Here is a 15,445-nt window from a genome sequence, read left to right as displayed (position 1 = left end):
TCACTTACACTTTTCCTTCTACAGTTTTTGGAAATTTTACGTTGGTAATGTCCATTTCTAACAATAGTTAATTGTTTTACAAGAGAAGAAACTATTTAAAATTATTTGGCACCTGATGTTTTTGCAGACGAGCTTGCTGTGGACAAAAGTCTAGATAAATCTGTATCTGTCTTTGCTGACCCTTCCGGCCACCAGAATCCTTCTGGCCCATCAACATTATCCTGGGCAGTCTTAAACATGACTATTTTTTACTCTTGAGTAGCTTTGTAATTTCTCAGTTTGGGGACACGGGGCGGGGGGAGGTTGTTACTTACTTTCCTCTTCCTGTGATAAAATACCACAACCTGAAGTGACTTATAGGGGGAAAAAGTTTATTTTGGCTTATGACTCCAGAGGCAAGGTCCATAATGGCAGGGGAGGCATGACTGATTTCTGAAGCAAGAAGCTGAAGGATCACATCTCAATGATACAGAGGAAGCAGAGAGCAGGAGGCAGGGTGCAGCTGTAAAGCCTCCAAGCCTGTCTGTAATGATGGATGTCTCTAGTGATGTACTTCTTCCAGCAAGGCTGTACCTCCTAAAATTCCATGATCTCCCCAGCACTGCCACCAGCCTGGGACCCAGTATGCAAGCATGTGAGCCTACCACCATAGGCTTTAGACCCTAATAGCCTAACCATTTCTTCATTGTGAAGTGAAAGAAAACAGGTTCAGGGCTATAACATGACTGTCACTCATCTAATGGTTGGCACAGCATGCCAGGCCTAGCACGGTGAACTTCCCAAAGCTGACACATAGCCAATGCTCACAGGAGAGAGTTCACCAGAACAGAAAGCTAGAGGAAAGGCAAAAGAAACTGTAGAAGTCAATGGGGAGCTTTGACAGAGTTACTGTGAGGAAACAAGGATGGAAAGTTGACGATTAGGGTGAGCCAAGCCAGCTAGGGAAACAAAGTGGTAACCATGCCTTCATTTAACTGCTCAGAATCTGTTGTAGAAGACTGGCCAAAGCCAAAACAAGAGAATGTATTGAACGTTTAGATGAGCTGATCAACTTTGAATTCTTCTCTTGGATGTAGCATCCTGCTCTGTGTGCAAAAGGAAACATAGTGAGGATGCCATCTGTGTTGGTTAGAAAACCAGACAATGTGTTTTTACTTCCATCAGGAAAGTTTCTGGCTCTCCTTCTAGTCCCACCCACTGTCCCTCTTCTCAGAGGGACACAGAACCCTCGGCAATTATATCCTGATGACTTATTGACTCTATTGATTGGAGAAAGATTTGAGCTTTTGCTTCTCATTGAATTTGACTTGCTGATGATTTTATTCTTCCTGGCAGAGTTCAGGGCTTGTTTTATAGATGCTCTGCTTCTCCTCTAGTATGGGCTCCAAAATGGGAGTTAGCGACAGCAAAATAAACTCCAGGCACTCTTTATTTCATTTTGTCAGAATTCATTATGGAATTGTGCATGAGAAATGGGGCAGTCAAGTTTATTTTGGAACAGGGCTCAGGGCTGTCTCACCAAGCTCCATATGACAAGACTAGGCACTTACCCAAAGAGAGTGATCTGGCAGCTAGCCAGCCCCATTCCATACAGTCTCCCCAGAACGTCGACTGAATACATGAATCTGTCGGCACATACTTGTCTGTGGGCATTACATGTGTCTCTCTTCATTATCATTTTCCCCCTCTAATTTTAAAGCCAATCTGCCCCAGAAATCTGGGAAACCCATGGGAAAATAGAAATGCACACACTAAAACCCTTGTGGACAGGATAGACAAAATATTTCCAACCTAACCAGGCTATGCCGCAAATACAAGATGAAATTTCATGTCTCTGCTCTCTAAAAGTAATCATGACTCTGAAACTTGCCAAACTAAGAAACACCTGAGTAAGAAATGAAGGATTTCTTTGAGGAACATGGCATAATTTTAGATAGCTTATTGATTTTGGAAAACTTTTTTCTTCTATCCATATTCTATCTATTAGAATACAGATATTGTGCCTAAAACTTTGGTCTGTCTTCTAGGTGAATGGCATCGATCTCCGTGGAGCCTCTCATGAGCAGGCAGCTGCAGCACTGAAGGGGGCTGGGCAGACGGTGACAATCATAGCACAATATCAACCTGAAGGTCAGTCCCAACTCATGCTTTGAATGTCCCACAATGGCTCTTTGTGGCTTTGCTACTGCTGACTGTCAGTGCTAATGTTGACCAAGACCGGTAATGTTTTTATTAAACTACTTAGGATGGAAGTTTGGTTAATGTCCCCTAAATCTCACCAAATTGTTACCCTTAATCTTCCAGGAGAACATTGGGCAGTTAGAAAAGCTCATATGAGCAGATGAATTCAAATTCTCCAAAACCAGTGCGGGTTTCATTTAGATTCTTATCTAGTCACCAATGGCTACTGGAAAAGCAAATTCCTCTTTACAATGTGTTAAGTGGACTATGGTTTTGGCACAAGGCAATACCTTAATTCTCACTAATGCTAATATATCTTTAGATGTTCCACCCACTCTCAGCTATACAGTTCTCTGGAATCAATAACTAGGAAAAAAAATGCAGGTATTTGAAGAGATGCTGCTGTTACAAGTTAGATTGGCCAACTGAACATTGATGACATATCCCAAATGGGATTAACTCTTTATTTAAATATCTGTTTCTCTGGTTAGGATGATTTTCAGTGATACAACTGGAATGTGAAGAGTGTGAGTGTGTGTGGGGTGGGGGTGTGTGTGTAATGGTCCTTTGATGATGAAACATAAGCACAACACTGTAAAGTTACATCTTGTGCCATAAAAAGAGGAATATGGCTTCCATCTTCACAAAATGCAGGTTACTTGGCTAAAATTGGAAAGTATTCAACAGTTGAGGATGTGATTACAATTTATGAAAGGACTCCTTTGTCCTTTTCAGATGATTTCCTATTAACTACATTTCCCTGTGTGTCCTGCGGGAGGTTGAAGTTTGGGTCTTGTCTGTGGCAGCCTAGGTTTAATAATTATAGGTAGACAGCACGTTCTACAAAAGAATAAATAAAAATACTTTCTTTCTTGTGTATATTGCCATTTTGGGTTTGGGGTTTTTTGTTTGTTTGTTTTGTTTTGTTTTGTTTGTTTGTTTGTTTTTGTGCCTGCCTTTAGAATTGGAATTTGCAAGCAAGTTAAACAAAACATTTTAATGAATGCATTGTCCTGTCAGCCTGTGTCCTGTGACCAGAGAACTGGTAAAGAGAGAATGCACAGTGATCAGAGATTAGCTGCATGATGAGCACATGCTTCCTAAATCCTGCTAGGAAGTCTTTGTACTTCTTAAATGTTAGTGCATTTTTCCCCCTAATAGGATTCTTTCTGAAAGTAACTATTATAAAACAGAAAATGAAAAAAATGAGTTAGAATAACTTAGCAAATTCTTCAAAATCATTCACAGTGAGAACTACTTCATACTCTCTTCCATGTTTTCAAAGGGGCTTCCTTTCATTCTTGAACCCTAAGCCCTTCACCATTCCTCAATACAGGGATTAAAGTCCCTGGCTATTTTTCTGTTTCTGAAAATGTCACCTCAGATGATTCTACAGACTAATAAAATGATTGGAACCCTGATTATACTCCCAGAAAGCTTCCTCATTGAGCAAGTGTTTAAACCACCTTGAGCTGGATGATTGCTCACTCTAAAGGTTACACTGAAGCAATCCCGTTGTAGTTCCAGCAGTATGAATCTCCATGCGTCCACTGGAGTTTGCCCCAGCTTTCCATTAAATGCTGTACTCTAGAGGGATAATAAACTCCACTTCATCAAGATGCCCATGAAAAGCATGTCTCACAAATCACATCGATTGATGGTCATAACGAAACCTGCAAATAACAACACGCATCTTTCACAATGCCAACATACAGAATGGATTCACAGGATGAGGTCCCTGTTTTAATAGGGCCTAATGTGCCACAGTTGGAAATGAGGTGGTAGCCACAGGAAGCAATCAGTTTTATTCTCCCTTTGCAAACTTTTTGGGTAGCCAAGCCTTAAGTGAACTATTGTTTGGAATGAAAGATTGATTGGATTTTTGTTTTGGTTGTTTAAGGACATTTAAATTGCAAAACAGCTTAGGGAAATAACTGACAATTTACTTTTAAATTAACAGGTGAATTGAAGAGTATGCTATGAATGCTATGAGATTTAATTAGAGAATTCATTTTCCTTTCTTCTTTTCTTTTTTTTTTTTTTTTTGTTCTGATTCTTTGGTTTTTGTTTTGGTTTATCGAGAGAGGGTTTCTCTGTGTAGCTTTAGAGCCTGTTCTGAAACTTGCTCTATAGACCAGGCTGGCCTCAAACTCAGAGATCCATCTACCTCTGCCTCCTGAGTGCTGGGATTAAAGGCATGTGCCACCACCACCTGATTCATTAGAGAATTGTTATCAGGCCTCTTTCATTTATCAGTATTGTAATCTCTCTGATAATGCTGAAATTTTATTACATTTCTTTTTCTTTTCCTTGGTTTTGGCTTTTCAAAACAGGGTTTCTTTGTGTAGCCCTGGCTGTCCTGGAACTCTCTTTGTAGACCAGGCTGGCCTTGAACTCACAGAGATCTGCTTGCTAGGATTAAAGGCATTCGCCACCACAGCCTGGTTTATTACATTTCTTTTGGAGTGGTCAAGAACTAGACTTCTAGGCTGAAGAAATAGATCATTAGATAAAGAGCTTGCCTCACAGGCTTGAGGACTTGAACGTAAATCCCTAGAAGCTATGTAAACCCAGGCCTGGTAGTGTACATCTGTAATTCTAGCACACCTACAAGAAGATGGCTCACAGGCAAGCCTGGTATGTACACTTGCAAACAAGAAATCTTGTCTCAAAGTAGAACTTGGGTCTGACATCTGAGGTTATCCTCTGAACTCTACTACACTCAATGGCATGTGTATACCTGCACTCACATCCATGCATACACACATGTATCACACACACACAGAGAGAGAGAGAGAGAGAGAGAGAGAGAGAGAGAGAGAGAGAGAGAGAGAATAATAAAAACCTAGGCTTCTAGTAAATACATTTTCAGTCACTTTCAAGTTGCTTAATGGGGAAGCCACTGAATGCTTTATTCAGCATTCCTAGATACACAGAAATTTTGTCTTCTACCTCAAGGAGATTGCATGCTGTTCATTTCCAAATAATTTTTTCACCTTCTGAATAGAAATAACTTTATTATATATGGTGGAAATCAGTTCCCAATGAATATGAGCAACATTTATGGTAATAGTCCTATCTCTAAGAATTATGAAATGCCACAGAAAGGAAAAGACTGCAGGGTCCGTAACAACATGGAAATAGCATGTTTTAGAAATGTCAGAATGGAACTACACCTTGAAAAATGGGTGAGAATTGTATTTTAGAGAAGAGGAGAAAAGAATATCTTGCTGAGCTTCAAGATTATTGGTTCCATGCAAGCAAACATTACCTGTGTTCTGCTCACTGATAAGTCTCCATGGTGCTACAATAGATATTTCTTCAAGGCTTGCTAAACTAGTGTATGAGAGATTTATGAACCTTGATATTTGTGTTTCCACTCAAAGTTATTGGTGATCAGAGGGAATCTTCATTTTTATTTACTTGGACTTTTCACCTTTGTTTCAAAGATAGGAAAAAAAATTGCTGAAGGAATGTATGTTGCAAAATACCAACTGTTAAGTTTCTACAATTCTTAGCACAGATTTTCAAGTAATTATAGTTACTATAGTATAACAATAAATGTCTTTTTTGGTGAGTTTTGTGCTAGAAAGTGAAATTGTGTTTATACATAGTTCTGCTTAAAATGAGTGTGGTCCATTTTATCTACATCACCCTGTCCACCATCAGTCTCATTCAGTGTGAGGTTCAAAGTAGTGGTGTCTGCTTATGTAGACAGTGGAAGGGCCTGATTTCTTCCACCTTTTTTCTTCAATTGGGGTACTTAAATTCCTGAAATTAAAAACCCAAAGACTCAGCAGTGTGATGGTGGTGCATGCCTTTAATCCCAGCACTCTAGGGAGGCAGAGCCAGGTAGATCCCTGAGTTCAAGGCCAGCCTGGTCTACAGGGTTCCAGGACATCCAGGGATACATGAAGAAACCCTGTCTTGAACCCTCCCCCCACCCCTCCGAAAAAACAAAGACTGATAAGTCTAGTTTGTTGCATGCAATTGAGACAGCCTGGCCATGGTTTCACATATAGATTCAGTCCTTCGATATTCTTTTCTTTTTCTGGACTTTTCCTTTGCTTCCGAATTCCAGGGAAATGACAAAGCAGTGAACCAAAGAAGTATTCCTTATACATCACAAGGTGATACACAGCATAAAGAAATATGAAGTAAAGATGGAAGTGATAGGGAGCTATTTGGTGATTATGGAAAGCTGTGATGATGAGATATTTAAGCAAGTATCTAAAGGAAATGAGTAACTCCCAGAGACAACTGGATAAAGAAATGATTTATTGGAGTATCCCTCTACCAGATGTGGTACATGGGCCAGCAACACAGAGAAGTGTTAACCCAACCTTAACAAGCCAGAATCTGCAATCTACAGAGATGCCCAGCTGACTTGTGCTCATATTAAAGTTTGAGAAGTGACTCTAGTGTATGTGGGTCCATGCAAACATTGTCATTTGATAGTACTGTGTTCAACTTCCTCTATCTGAGGCACTGGGAGGTCACAGAAAGCTGTCTCAACAGGTTTTATTTCTGGAGTGTGTCATTCAGTGTTTGGTCCTACCCCACCAGTTTTGCTAGGGATGGATACAATTGCAGGGGATTTCAGCAGCTCATGTGTCATTCTACTTTGTGTGTGTCTTCCCTCTAAATACATATTATCAAGAAAGTTCGTGTTTTTGCTAGCATTCCTTAGGTAGTGAGTCACTGAACCTGATAGGTGTCACTGTCTACAGTGTGGCCTCTACTGAAGGTAAGAAATGAAACAGGAAGGTAAGATGAAGAAAGAATGAATCCCTGCCTGGCAGAAGCCTCTATAGACCAAGTCAAAGCCCTTAAGGCATCACCATAAAGCTTTTTAGACTGATTTGTTATTTTTTAAAATCAGAAACTCATTTAAATAATCTTGTTCATACCTCCTAAGTCATAAGGCAAATTCCAAAGGAATAGAATGCACTTTTTAATCAAAAAATGAAACTCTGATCTTACAGGGACTACCCATTGAATAGAAGCTTGAAATTAATATATAGCTGAAGAAAATAGGTTCTGTAACCCAAAGATTCTGAAAAATGTGAGCACATACACCATAGAAGCTTATTTACATTGTGAAGTGTACTCCTTTCTTTAAATCAATGTATCTGTAGCTTTATACATATGAATGAGCAGCTGTGGCATGTAAAAATATTTTACCAAGGCAAATAATTGTATCTTAAATGCCCAGGCAAGACTGGTAAAGTCCAGCTGTGGAACTTGGTCAGAAATTACACCAAATCATAGAAAGTGTTTAAAAAGAGCCAAACTCTGGCCTGGAAGGAAATACTTATTTTTAGTACAGACCTTGTGCTATTTCATCCTTATGAGCCTGTTTCCTCACACATTTTTAAATGGATAAGCTAGGTGAGATATTTTCAGAAGAACCTATATAGATATTAAATTCAGACTCAAAAAAAGATTCCTTGATCCATAAGCTCCATTATGTGAATGTTTTCTCACAAATATTTTATCTTCTCTTCATACCTTCTAATGCATAAGAATAAATGAATGAACTGGAATCTATGTAGTTTAACTACAATTACTAAGAAATAAAAATTCAAAGTTATTAGGATTCCTCAAAATGACCTCTTCTGGTTCTTCATTTGACACACTTCTGGACTGAAGTTCAGTCAGAGTCCAAACAGGAAAAGGTTCTGTCTTCAAGTTGTAATAGCTCCTGAAGCAGAGGCCAGCTGAGCAGTTCCTGATCTTCTTATTTCTTTGAATTCACCATAGTTGCTGACAATGCTCTGTGCTTAAGCAGAATCCAGTAAGATCTTTATAATCTAAGAACATAAAAGGGTCAAAAAATTCTCAAGGGGGGGTCAGGGCTTCCTCGTTTTATTATCATGTCTAACTGGTAACTGCTAATTGTTGTTTGTATATCATGGTTACTATTAGATATGTAAGCAACTATTTTTAATTTGAAAATACATGCCAGACTGGAAATACTAATACTTTACTAACTATCTAAAATATATTATGATTTCTTTTTCTCCATTATAACTCACTCGTGCACTATCCTTCATCCATCTAGCCATCCATCCACTAAAGCATCCCTCATCAATGAGCTCATCCTTACATGTTCTAAAATGTCAAATATAATACATTGCTAAATATATTACATTAACTCTGGCTTTATTAATGAGTGGTATATTATAATTTTTAATGAACTATTAGGAAGGAAATTTCACATGACACTAGAAACCGTATTTTTGTCTATCTATTCCCACTCCCCCAATATACACGTATACAATAATAGCTAATACTTAAACCAGCAACCAGAAACTCTCCCAAGGGCTGGAGAGATGGCTCAGAGATTAAGAGCACTGATTACTCTTCTAGAGGTCTTAAGTTCAATTCCCAGCAACCACATGGTGGCTCACAACTATCTATAATGTGATCTGGTGTCCTCTTCTGGCATGCAGACAGAATACTGTGTACATAGTAAAAAGCAAAAACAAATGAACGAAATAAAACAAACTCTCCCAAGACACTCCTTCACCCAGTGTACCCTTTCCCTGATGTCTGAATTGCTTTTGTTGCCTCCCTAACCTCATCTAGCACATAGCACTACAGGACAAGATGGTGCAGAGTGTATAGATCCGTGGGAGTTTCTCTCCATATACCTTGATGATTAATGATGCTGAGTCTGTCTTCTTATGCCAAAAAACCACTTTGGACCTGGAACAGTTCAGCCAGAATAGAAGCGGGTATCACTTTTTGACGCGGAAATCTCCACTGACCTCATTGTCCATTACTGAAGTGTTAAATATCAAACTCACATCAAAGTGACTAAAATTTTCTGTTGTTTTTGTTCATTTGGAGGGGGGAGGTCTCTCGGCATTCAATACTAGAAGGAGCCAAATAATCCATGTGCTGGAAATATTCTGACAATCAAGGTCTTTAAATTCATACCTACCATTTGTCATACTTAAATCAAGGAAATAAGTGACATTAAAAGCATTCCTTATTATACTATTATGAAAAGAAAAAACAGTCTTTACTATCCAAACTTTCCATTCTATATAGAAGTTCATGTTTCAGGAGACAATGTGGAAGAGGAGTACAAATGCAGATGGATTAAAATACCTATTAAACTCAGTTCATATTCTTGGTGTTCAGTAGAGTTGACCAAAACATCCAATTGAATAGTCTCTTGATTAAGCTGATTTGAAAATTTAGCAGCAAGTAATAAAACATTTGTTTCTCCAGCCCGTTATTCTATAGCCAATGCCTTATTGACCATGCTCAAGACATATCACTTTTCTGAACACTGATTCCCTGTGATTAGAGATTGATTTGAAGGGAGCAAGTGGAGGCTGGGAGGGTGGTTGAGATTCGGTCAGATATAACCCTGCTGGCCTGAAACTAACTATGGCAAGATTATCCTTAAGACTCTTGAGCTAACCTTTTAGGAAATTTAACTTATAACCTCTTCTAATTAAGCATATTATCAAAGAAAAATTAAAAATTATAGTAAGCAAGTAATTCCTAAGTGTCCTCTTTTTGTTTCTTACCTTTTAAAGATGTAGAAATTCGCCGGGCAGTGGTGGCGCATGTCTTTAATCCCAGCACTCGGGAGGCAGAGCCAGGCGGATCTCTGTGAGTTCGAGGCCAGCCTGGGCTACCAAGTGAGTTCCAGGACAGGCGCAAAGCTACACAGAGAAACCCTGTCTCGAAAAACCAAAAAAAAAAAAAAAGATGTAGAAATTCTGCTTTCACATACTTACAGAAAGGGAAAAGTTTTTATCTATAAGTTGCCCTGTGTTCAGGGCATTGAGTGTCTTACATTTGAAGTTTAAATCAAATAGAAGTTCTTATTTTTTTAGGGAGTTTTAAATTAACAAGTTATTGTGCATGACACTTAGTTTATAGGTCCATTGTATCCAAAAATTACCAATTCCATAAATTAAACTATAATTCCTGAGCTTTAAAATAAGTTTATTGAGACTGAAAGGAAGTGAGTGAGATGAGAAAAACCTATTTCAGGAAATCAAGTATACAGAATGCTGAAATAATGGAGGTATTTTGAATTCTCAGAATTACAAATAGTAGCAGCTTTTGTATAGAAAAGCCAAGCCTAGGGAAGATAAAGTGTCCGTCTTTAGTGCCTGTTTTTAATATGCTTCATGGAATGCTAATCCAAATAGGATTCCTGGTAGACTCATTGATTCTACTGGCTAAGTCTATAGAAAGCAAGAGTATCCAAACTACTTTAGTTCAAGATAACTTTCTTAAGCCCCTCTCTGTTTGCTCAGACACACCATTTCCCGCAGCTAGAAGTAACTTTCCTTTTTAATAAAGAGTGGCGCACACACTGGGAACATTAAGTAGTGGCAAAGCAAAACTCATTCATTCAGTCTTCATTCAGCTGAAATTCATTAAATGCTTCCAATAAGTGGCAGGCAGCCCTGGCTATCAGAAGTAGAATGGGAGGAGTAACAGACATGACCACCTCCCTAATGGGTCTAGAGTCAGCCAAATCAAATCTCACTGGTGAGTTACAGAAGCTGTTGTGCATGCTGTGGAAGACAGAAGAGAACATGGGTATTGACTATTAGCACCTAGATACCCAAGTGTATGCTGTTCTAGGCAAAGTCTAGTAAGAAAAAGTATATCTACACTGCCATCATCAAAACATGGCTGAAACAAAATCCAAATAAATGAGAATGTGGAAAGTGTAATGCTGAGGGATAGGGACACATAGCAGGAGAAATCATGAACGCATTTTCCCCTCCTGATACATACGTACACATATATGCACATATATATATATATATATATATATATATATATATATATATATACACACACACACACACACATATGTATATATACGTATACATATGAAAGTAGTTTTTTTCTATTTCTTGCCTGTTTGTTTGTTTGTTTTGTGGAAGTTGTTGATACTAAAATGTCAAATATATGTTTTTTGAAGGTGTTTCATTATCTGAGCAGGTAAATTTCTCTCACAAGTTGAGCTTCCTCATTGTAATTCCAATCTTTGGCTTTTCTGTGAACAAAAATACGAAGTAAAAATTTACAGAGATCCCAAGACTGTGGAATGAGCTATCAATAATATGCAATTATAATCTCTGAATGTAAAATATTAAGTGTCTTATTTAATGAAATAAGAACTAAATTTTTAGGAGGAAAGTATGTGAGGCTTTGTTTTCTTCGATACTTTTGAACCTAAGTCACCTATCTGAATGTCTGCCCCCTCTTAGCATCTCCTTCCTGGCTATAGTCTATCCTGCATGTCAGGCTTAAATGATACCAAATTGTCATTCATCTGACATATCTTCTTAATTTTACATTGGCAGGGAGGTGCACATGTACTGTGGAACACATAGAAGTCGTTTTCTCCTTCCATCTTCACATGGTTTCAGATCTTGAGTTCAGGTCTCCAGGCTTGCACAACAGGCACCTTTACCCTCTGAGCCATCTCACCAGCCTGCCTTCCACCTTCTGTCACTCAGATATTGATATTCCAGTGACCCCAGATTCCCTTCTTCCTGCTTCCTCTGCTGCACTGGTGTCTTGTTTGTTCTAATTTCTCCTTCCATCCTCTACTGAATAGAAACAAACATCCAACCTCTTCACCAACCATGAGCTTCATGGGGAAGAGCATGAGATTCACGGGAAAGGTGCTGACTCCAGGAAGCAGTCAAAAGTGATTGGTAATGATTGATCAGTGAAGATCTGTGTTGCAATGGTTTTCCTTTTTTATTGAAAAAAAATTGTATACAACATATTCTGATCACGGTTCCCTTCTCCCAACTCCTTCCAGATCCTTGCCACCTCCCCATCCATCCAACTCCATGCTCTTTCTTTCTCTTTCTCTTTAGAAAGCAAACAGTCAAGCAAACAAACAAACAACAAAACCAAAATAAAACAAACACACATGCGCATCCCCACCCCCAAAAAAACATGAACACACAAAATCAGAAACCATAATTTATAAGCAAAAGAGCAGTAGGACAAAAAATGTTGCCCACACAAAGAAATATAAGACAAAAAGTCTACAAAAATACCACCAAGTTCACTTTGTGTTGGCCATCTATTTCTGGGTATACGGCATGGCTTAAAGTGTGGTTTGTATACCCAGTGAGACTCCATTGGAGAAAACAAAATTTTCTTCTGAAAGTAGATGTTGATTGGAAATAGCTTATTGGTTAGGGATGGAAGCTCATGTTCACTTCCCCCTCCCAGAATTAGGACCCATTTGGCTTGAACTGTGCAGGTCCTGTGCATGCCACTACAGTCTATATGTGTTTATATGTGTGTCAGTCCTGTTGTGTCTGGAAGACTCTGTTTTCTTGGTGACATTTATCCCCTCTGGCTCTTAAAATTTTTCACATCCTCTTAGCATAGCTCCCTGAGTCCTGAAAGGAGGAATTTGATGAAGACATTCTATTTAAGACTGAATGTCTCAAAGTCTCTCAGTTTTTGTGTATTGTCCAGGTATGGGTCTCTGTGTTGAGAGGGAACTATTACAAGAGGGAGCTTCTCTAATGATGGCCGAGCCAGGCACTGATCTGCGTCCCAGCCTGGTGGGGCCAATGGAGGTCCCAGGTAGAAAGTCAGCATTGGTTTTTCTTAAACCTAAGCATTATGAAATGGGGTTAGACTGTGTAGAAGCTAAATCCATTCCTTAAAATAAAGATAAAAATAAGTGGGAAACAGGCACCAAAAAAGACTAACAAATGATCTGCTCTACACCACCATGAATGGTCCACATGTCAATGAACTAACTAGTTTTAAGCATTCAAAAACAATGCCAACTGAATATGGAGAGAACATGCACTAATATTATCATCATTATGGAGTGACTGGTATGTCTAAATTTTGATATGTCTTATGTCATTTAATCATCATAATGTGTTAGAGACCTGGTTATATCTTTATTTTTCAGATGAGGGAATAAAAATCTTTACAAAATTACATGATAAATAGGTTCCCAAGGCAAATTTTCCACAGTGGCCTGCCTGGCTCTCCTGCCCATTGGCAGCACCACATCTCCCAGCAGGAAGACCTTAACTCCCTCCCTCTGGGTCTTCACCTAGTCCCCTCTGTTTTTGAAAGGTGTAAAAGGCCATGGTCTTACAACTAATGGAAGTGAAGCACTTGGATTTCTTTGTACTTCCCTTGAAAGCCTCATTAAACTTGTATCTGCAAGGCTTACGCTCTGCCAAGCTGTACTGTGTGGCTGAGCCTGCTCCAGAACTCCCCTTGACTCCAAGAAAGCACTTTCAAATTGGCAAGATGTTGTGTAATAAAATACACACCAAGTGTCTGAGCAATTGAAGGAAAGAGGGTAGTGATTAGGCTTTAAAGCTAGATATAAAAAGAATTCAGATTACTGCCGAAGTACAGATTTCTGAATGTCATTCGTTCTAAATGGAACTGTGATTAGAGAGAGAGGGGGAAAAAGACATCTGAAAAGGTCATGAAAAGAAAAATAGTAGCAATTTTGAATTTCAGTTAAATGGCTGAAATCTGGGGCATCACAAATGGAAATGCTCTTCCCTCACTCTCTACCCTGATGCAGAGGCTGCTGTGGTAGCAAAAGGCTTGCAATTCCCCATTGCTGCACATTGACTTGATAATTAGTGAATTCTGCTTGAACAAAATCATGCCAAATCATATAAAGTGTGCTGCTGAGGAAAAAAACCATTAGGTATATCAAAAAATTAAGGATAAGGTTTATTGTCAGTAAATATATATTATCTCTAGCAACAATGTGAGACTATGGATATTATGGGCTTCCTTAATAAGTGTTTTAGAAAAAAAAATACTTGTAAAGAGACACAAGGAATATTCGAGAACAGAGCCAGAATCTACAGCAATGCTTCTGCTTCCTTCTGGCTGCACAACCTTTTCAAAGTCATTTGGCTTCTGTCACCTTCAGATTTCCCATCTATAAAAAGAGGTTAATAACACACTAAAATAGTAAGGCTAAAACTGACAAGCGCCTTATGCATGCCATACATTATTCGATATATTCTAATAATCTCATTCCTGTAAGCCCTAATTAGGCAATGAGATGGGAGTTATGACTGTCCCTGCCTTTTTTTTTCTTTTGTAAGAAATGATTCCCTTTACCAGAGGTTGACCTTGACCTTCTGACCCACTTGCCTCCACCTCCTGAGTTCTGGGATTTCAGGGTGAGTTCCATGCAGTGTCCAGGACACTGTGTGGAGGCAGGCACTCAACCCCCCACTTTAGAGAGGAAGAAACTGAAGCACAATATGGGTAGATGACTTCCCAAGACTGCACATGGAAAACATGAGGGGCTGAGGTTCAGCTGTTAGTTCGCTAAATCTCTTGGTAAAATGAGGGTCTGTTTTAATTCCTTCATAGCTCTTATGAAGGCAGTCACAGAATTTACTACATGTAGTTAACTTGATATTCTTTTTCTTTTTGTTGTTGTTTATCTGCCTATAGTCTCCCTTGGACCAAGTAAAAAATAAATTCCATGAGAGGGACAGTTTCACTGCCTTACTGATGGGCATAGCCTTAGCAACTAGAACTGTAGCAAGCACACAGTATTCACAATATTATTTATGGTATGTTAGGTTATAATAGCAGTAACTCTTAAAATAAAACAATGCTGAGAAATTGTAAAGATGATAAAAAGAATCAGATTTTTAAAAATAAGCATATATAAGAAAAAATTCTAAGATGTAGTAGTGTGTAAAAAGATGGCTAATAGTGAGTCCAGGAACTCTCAAAGATTATTCAAGGTTTGTTTACTAAAGATATTCTTGGCAATTACAAGGCACATATGTTTTTCCTCAACTGTCCTCAAATGGAATTAAAGACAGACACAGTCTCATTTTCCAAACTGATAAGAAAGAACACAGTGAATTCAGCATTGCTGTGGAGCCAAAAAGAAATACCAAGGACAGACAGGCTTAACTCATAACTCACTATGGAAACAAGCAAGTGAAGTCTCCCAAGTTTAATCTTAATAGCCATGTTGTTTAGAAGAAGGAAATATGATAAAAGTGGTTGTCAGCATCTAAGCATCTGAGCAAAAAGCACCAAGTCAAGGTCATGACATGGGCATTATGATGCCAGGCACTGAAGAGTCCATGGACACCTGCTTTTCATTCATTACCCATATCTACACCCCCAGACAAGCAGGCCCCATCACTTCACTGTCTGTGTTTAGGGGTGATTCCAGTGCCTTTGCTTTCTATTGGTGGGATAAGGAGATGATTTCTCTCCT

The 15,445-nt window shown here is 38.7% G+C and overlaps 1 protein-coding gene across 30 annotated transcripts in view; it reads left to right on the top strand.

Moving 5' to 3' along the window:
• The window catches only part of Dlg2 (discs large MAGUK scaffold protein 2), a 1,877,153-nt gene that overhangs the window by 1,584,867 nt on the left and 276,841 nt on the right, over window positions 1–15,445 (top strand). For all 30 annotated transcript variants that reach the window (XM_052714317.1, XM_052714325.1, XM_052714324.1 and 27 more), the window contains one exon: window positions 2,028–2,130. In XM_052714317.1, the coding sequence (XP_052570277.1) occupies window positions 2,028–2,130 (103 nt within the window). The remainder of the gene's footprint in view (window positions 1–2,027; window positions 2,131–15,445) is intronic.

Source organism: Peromyscus californicus, unplaced genomic scaffold, assembly GCF_007827085.1.
Source record: "Peromyscus californicus insignis strain IS unplaced genomic scaffold, ASM782708v3 Scaffold_4__1_contigs__length_199733344, whole genome shotgun sequence".
Taxonomy (NCBI): Eukaryota; Metazoa; Chordata; class Mammalia; order Rodentia; family Cricetidae; genus Peromyscus; species Peromyscus californicus.
Note: the sequence above shows the minus strand (reverse complement) of the source record. Positions and strands in the feature narration are given on the sequence as shown.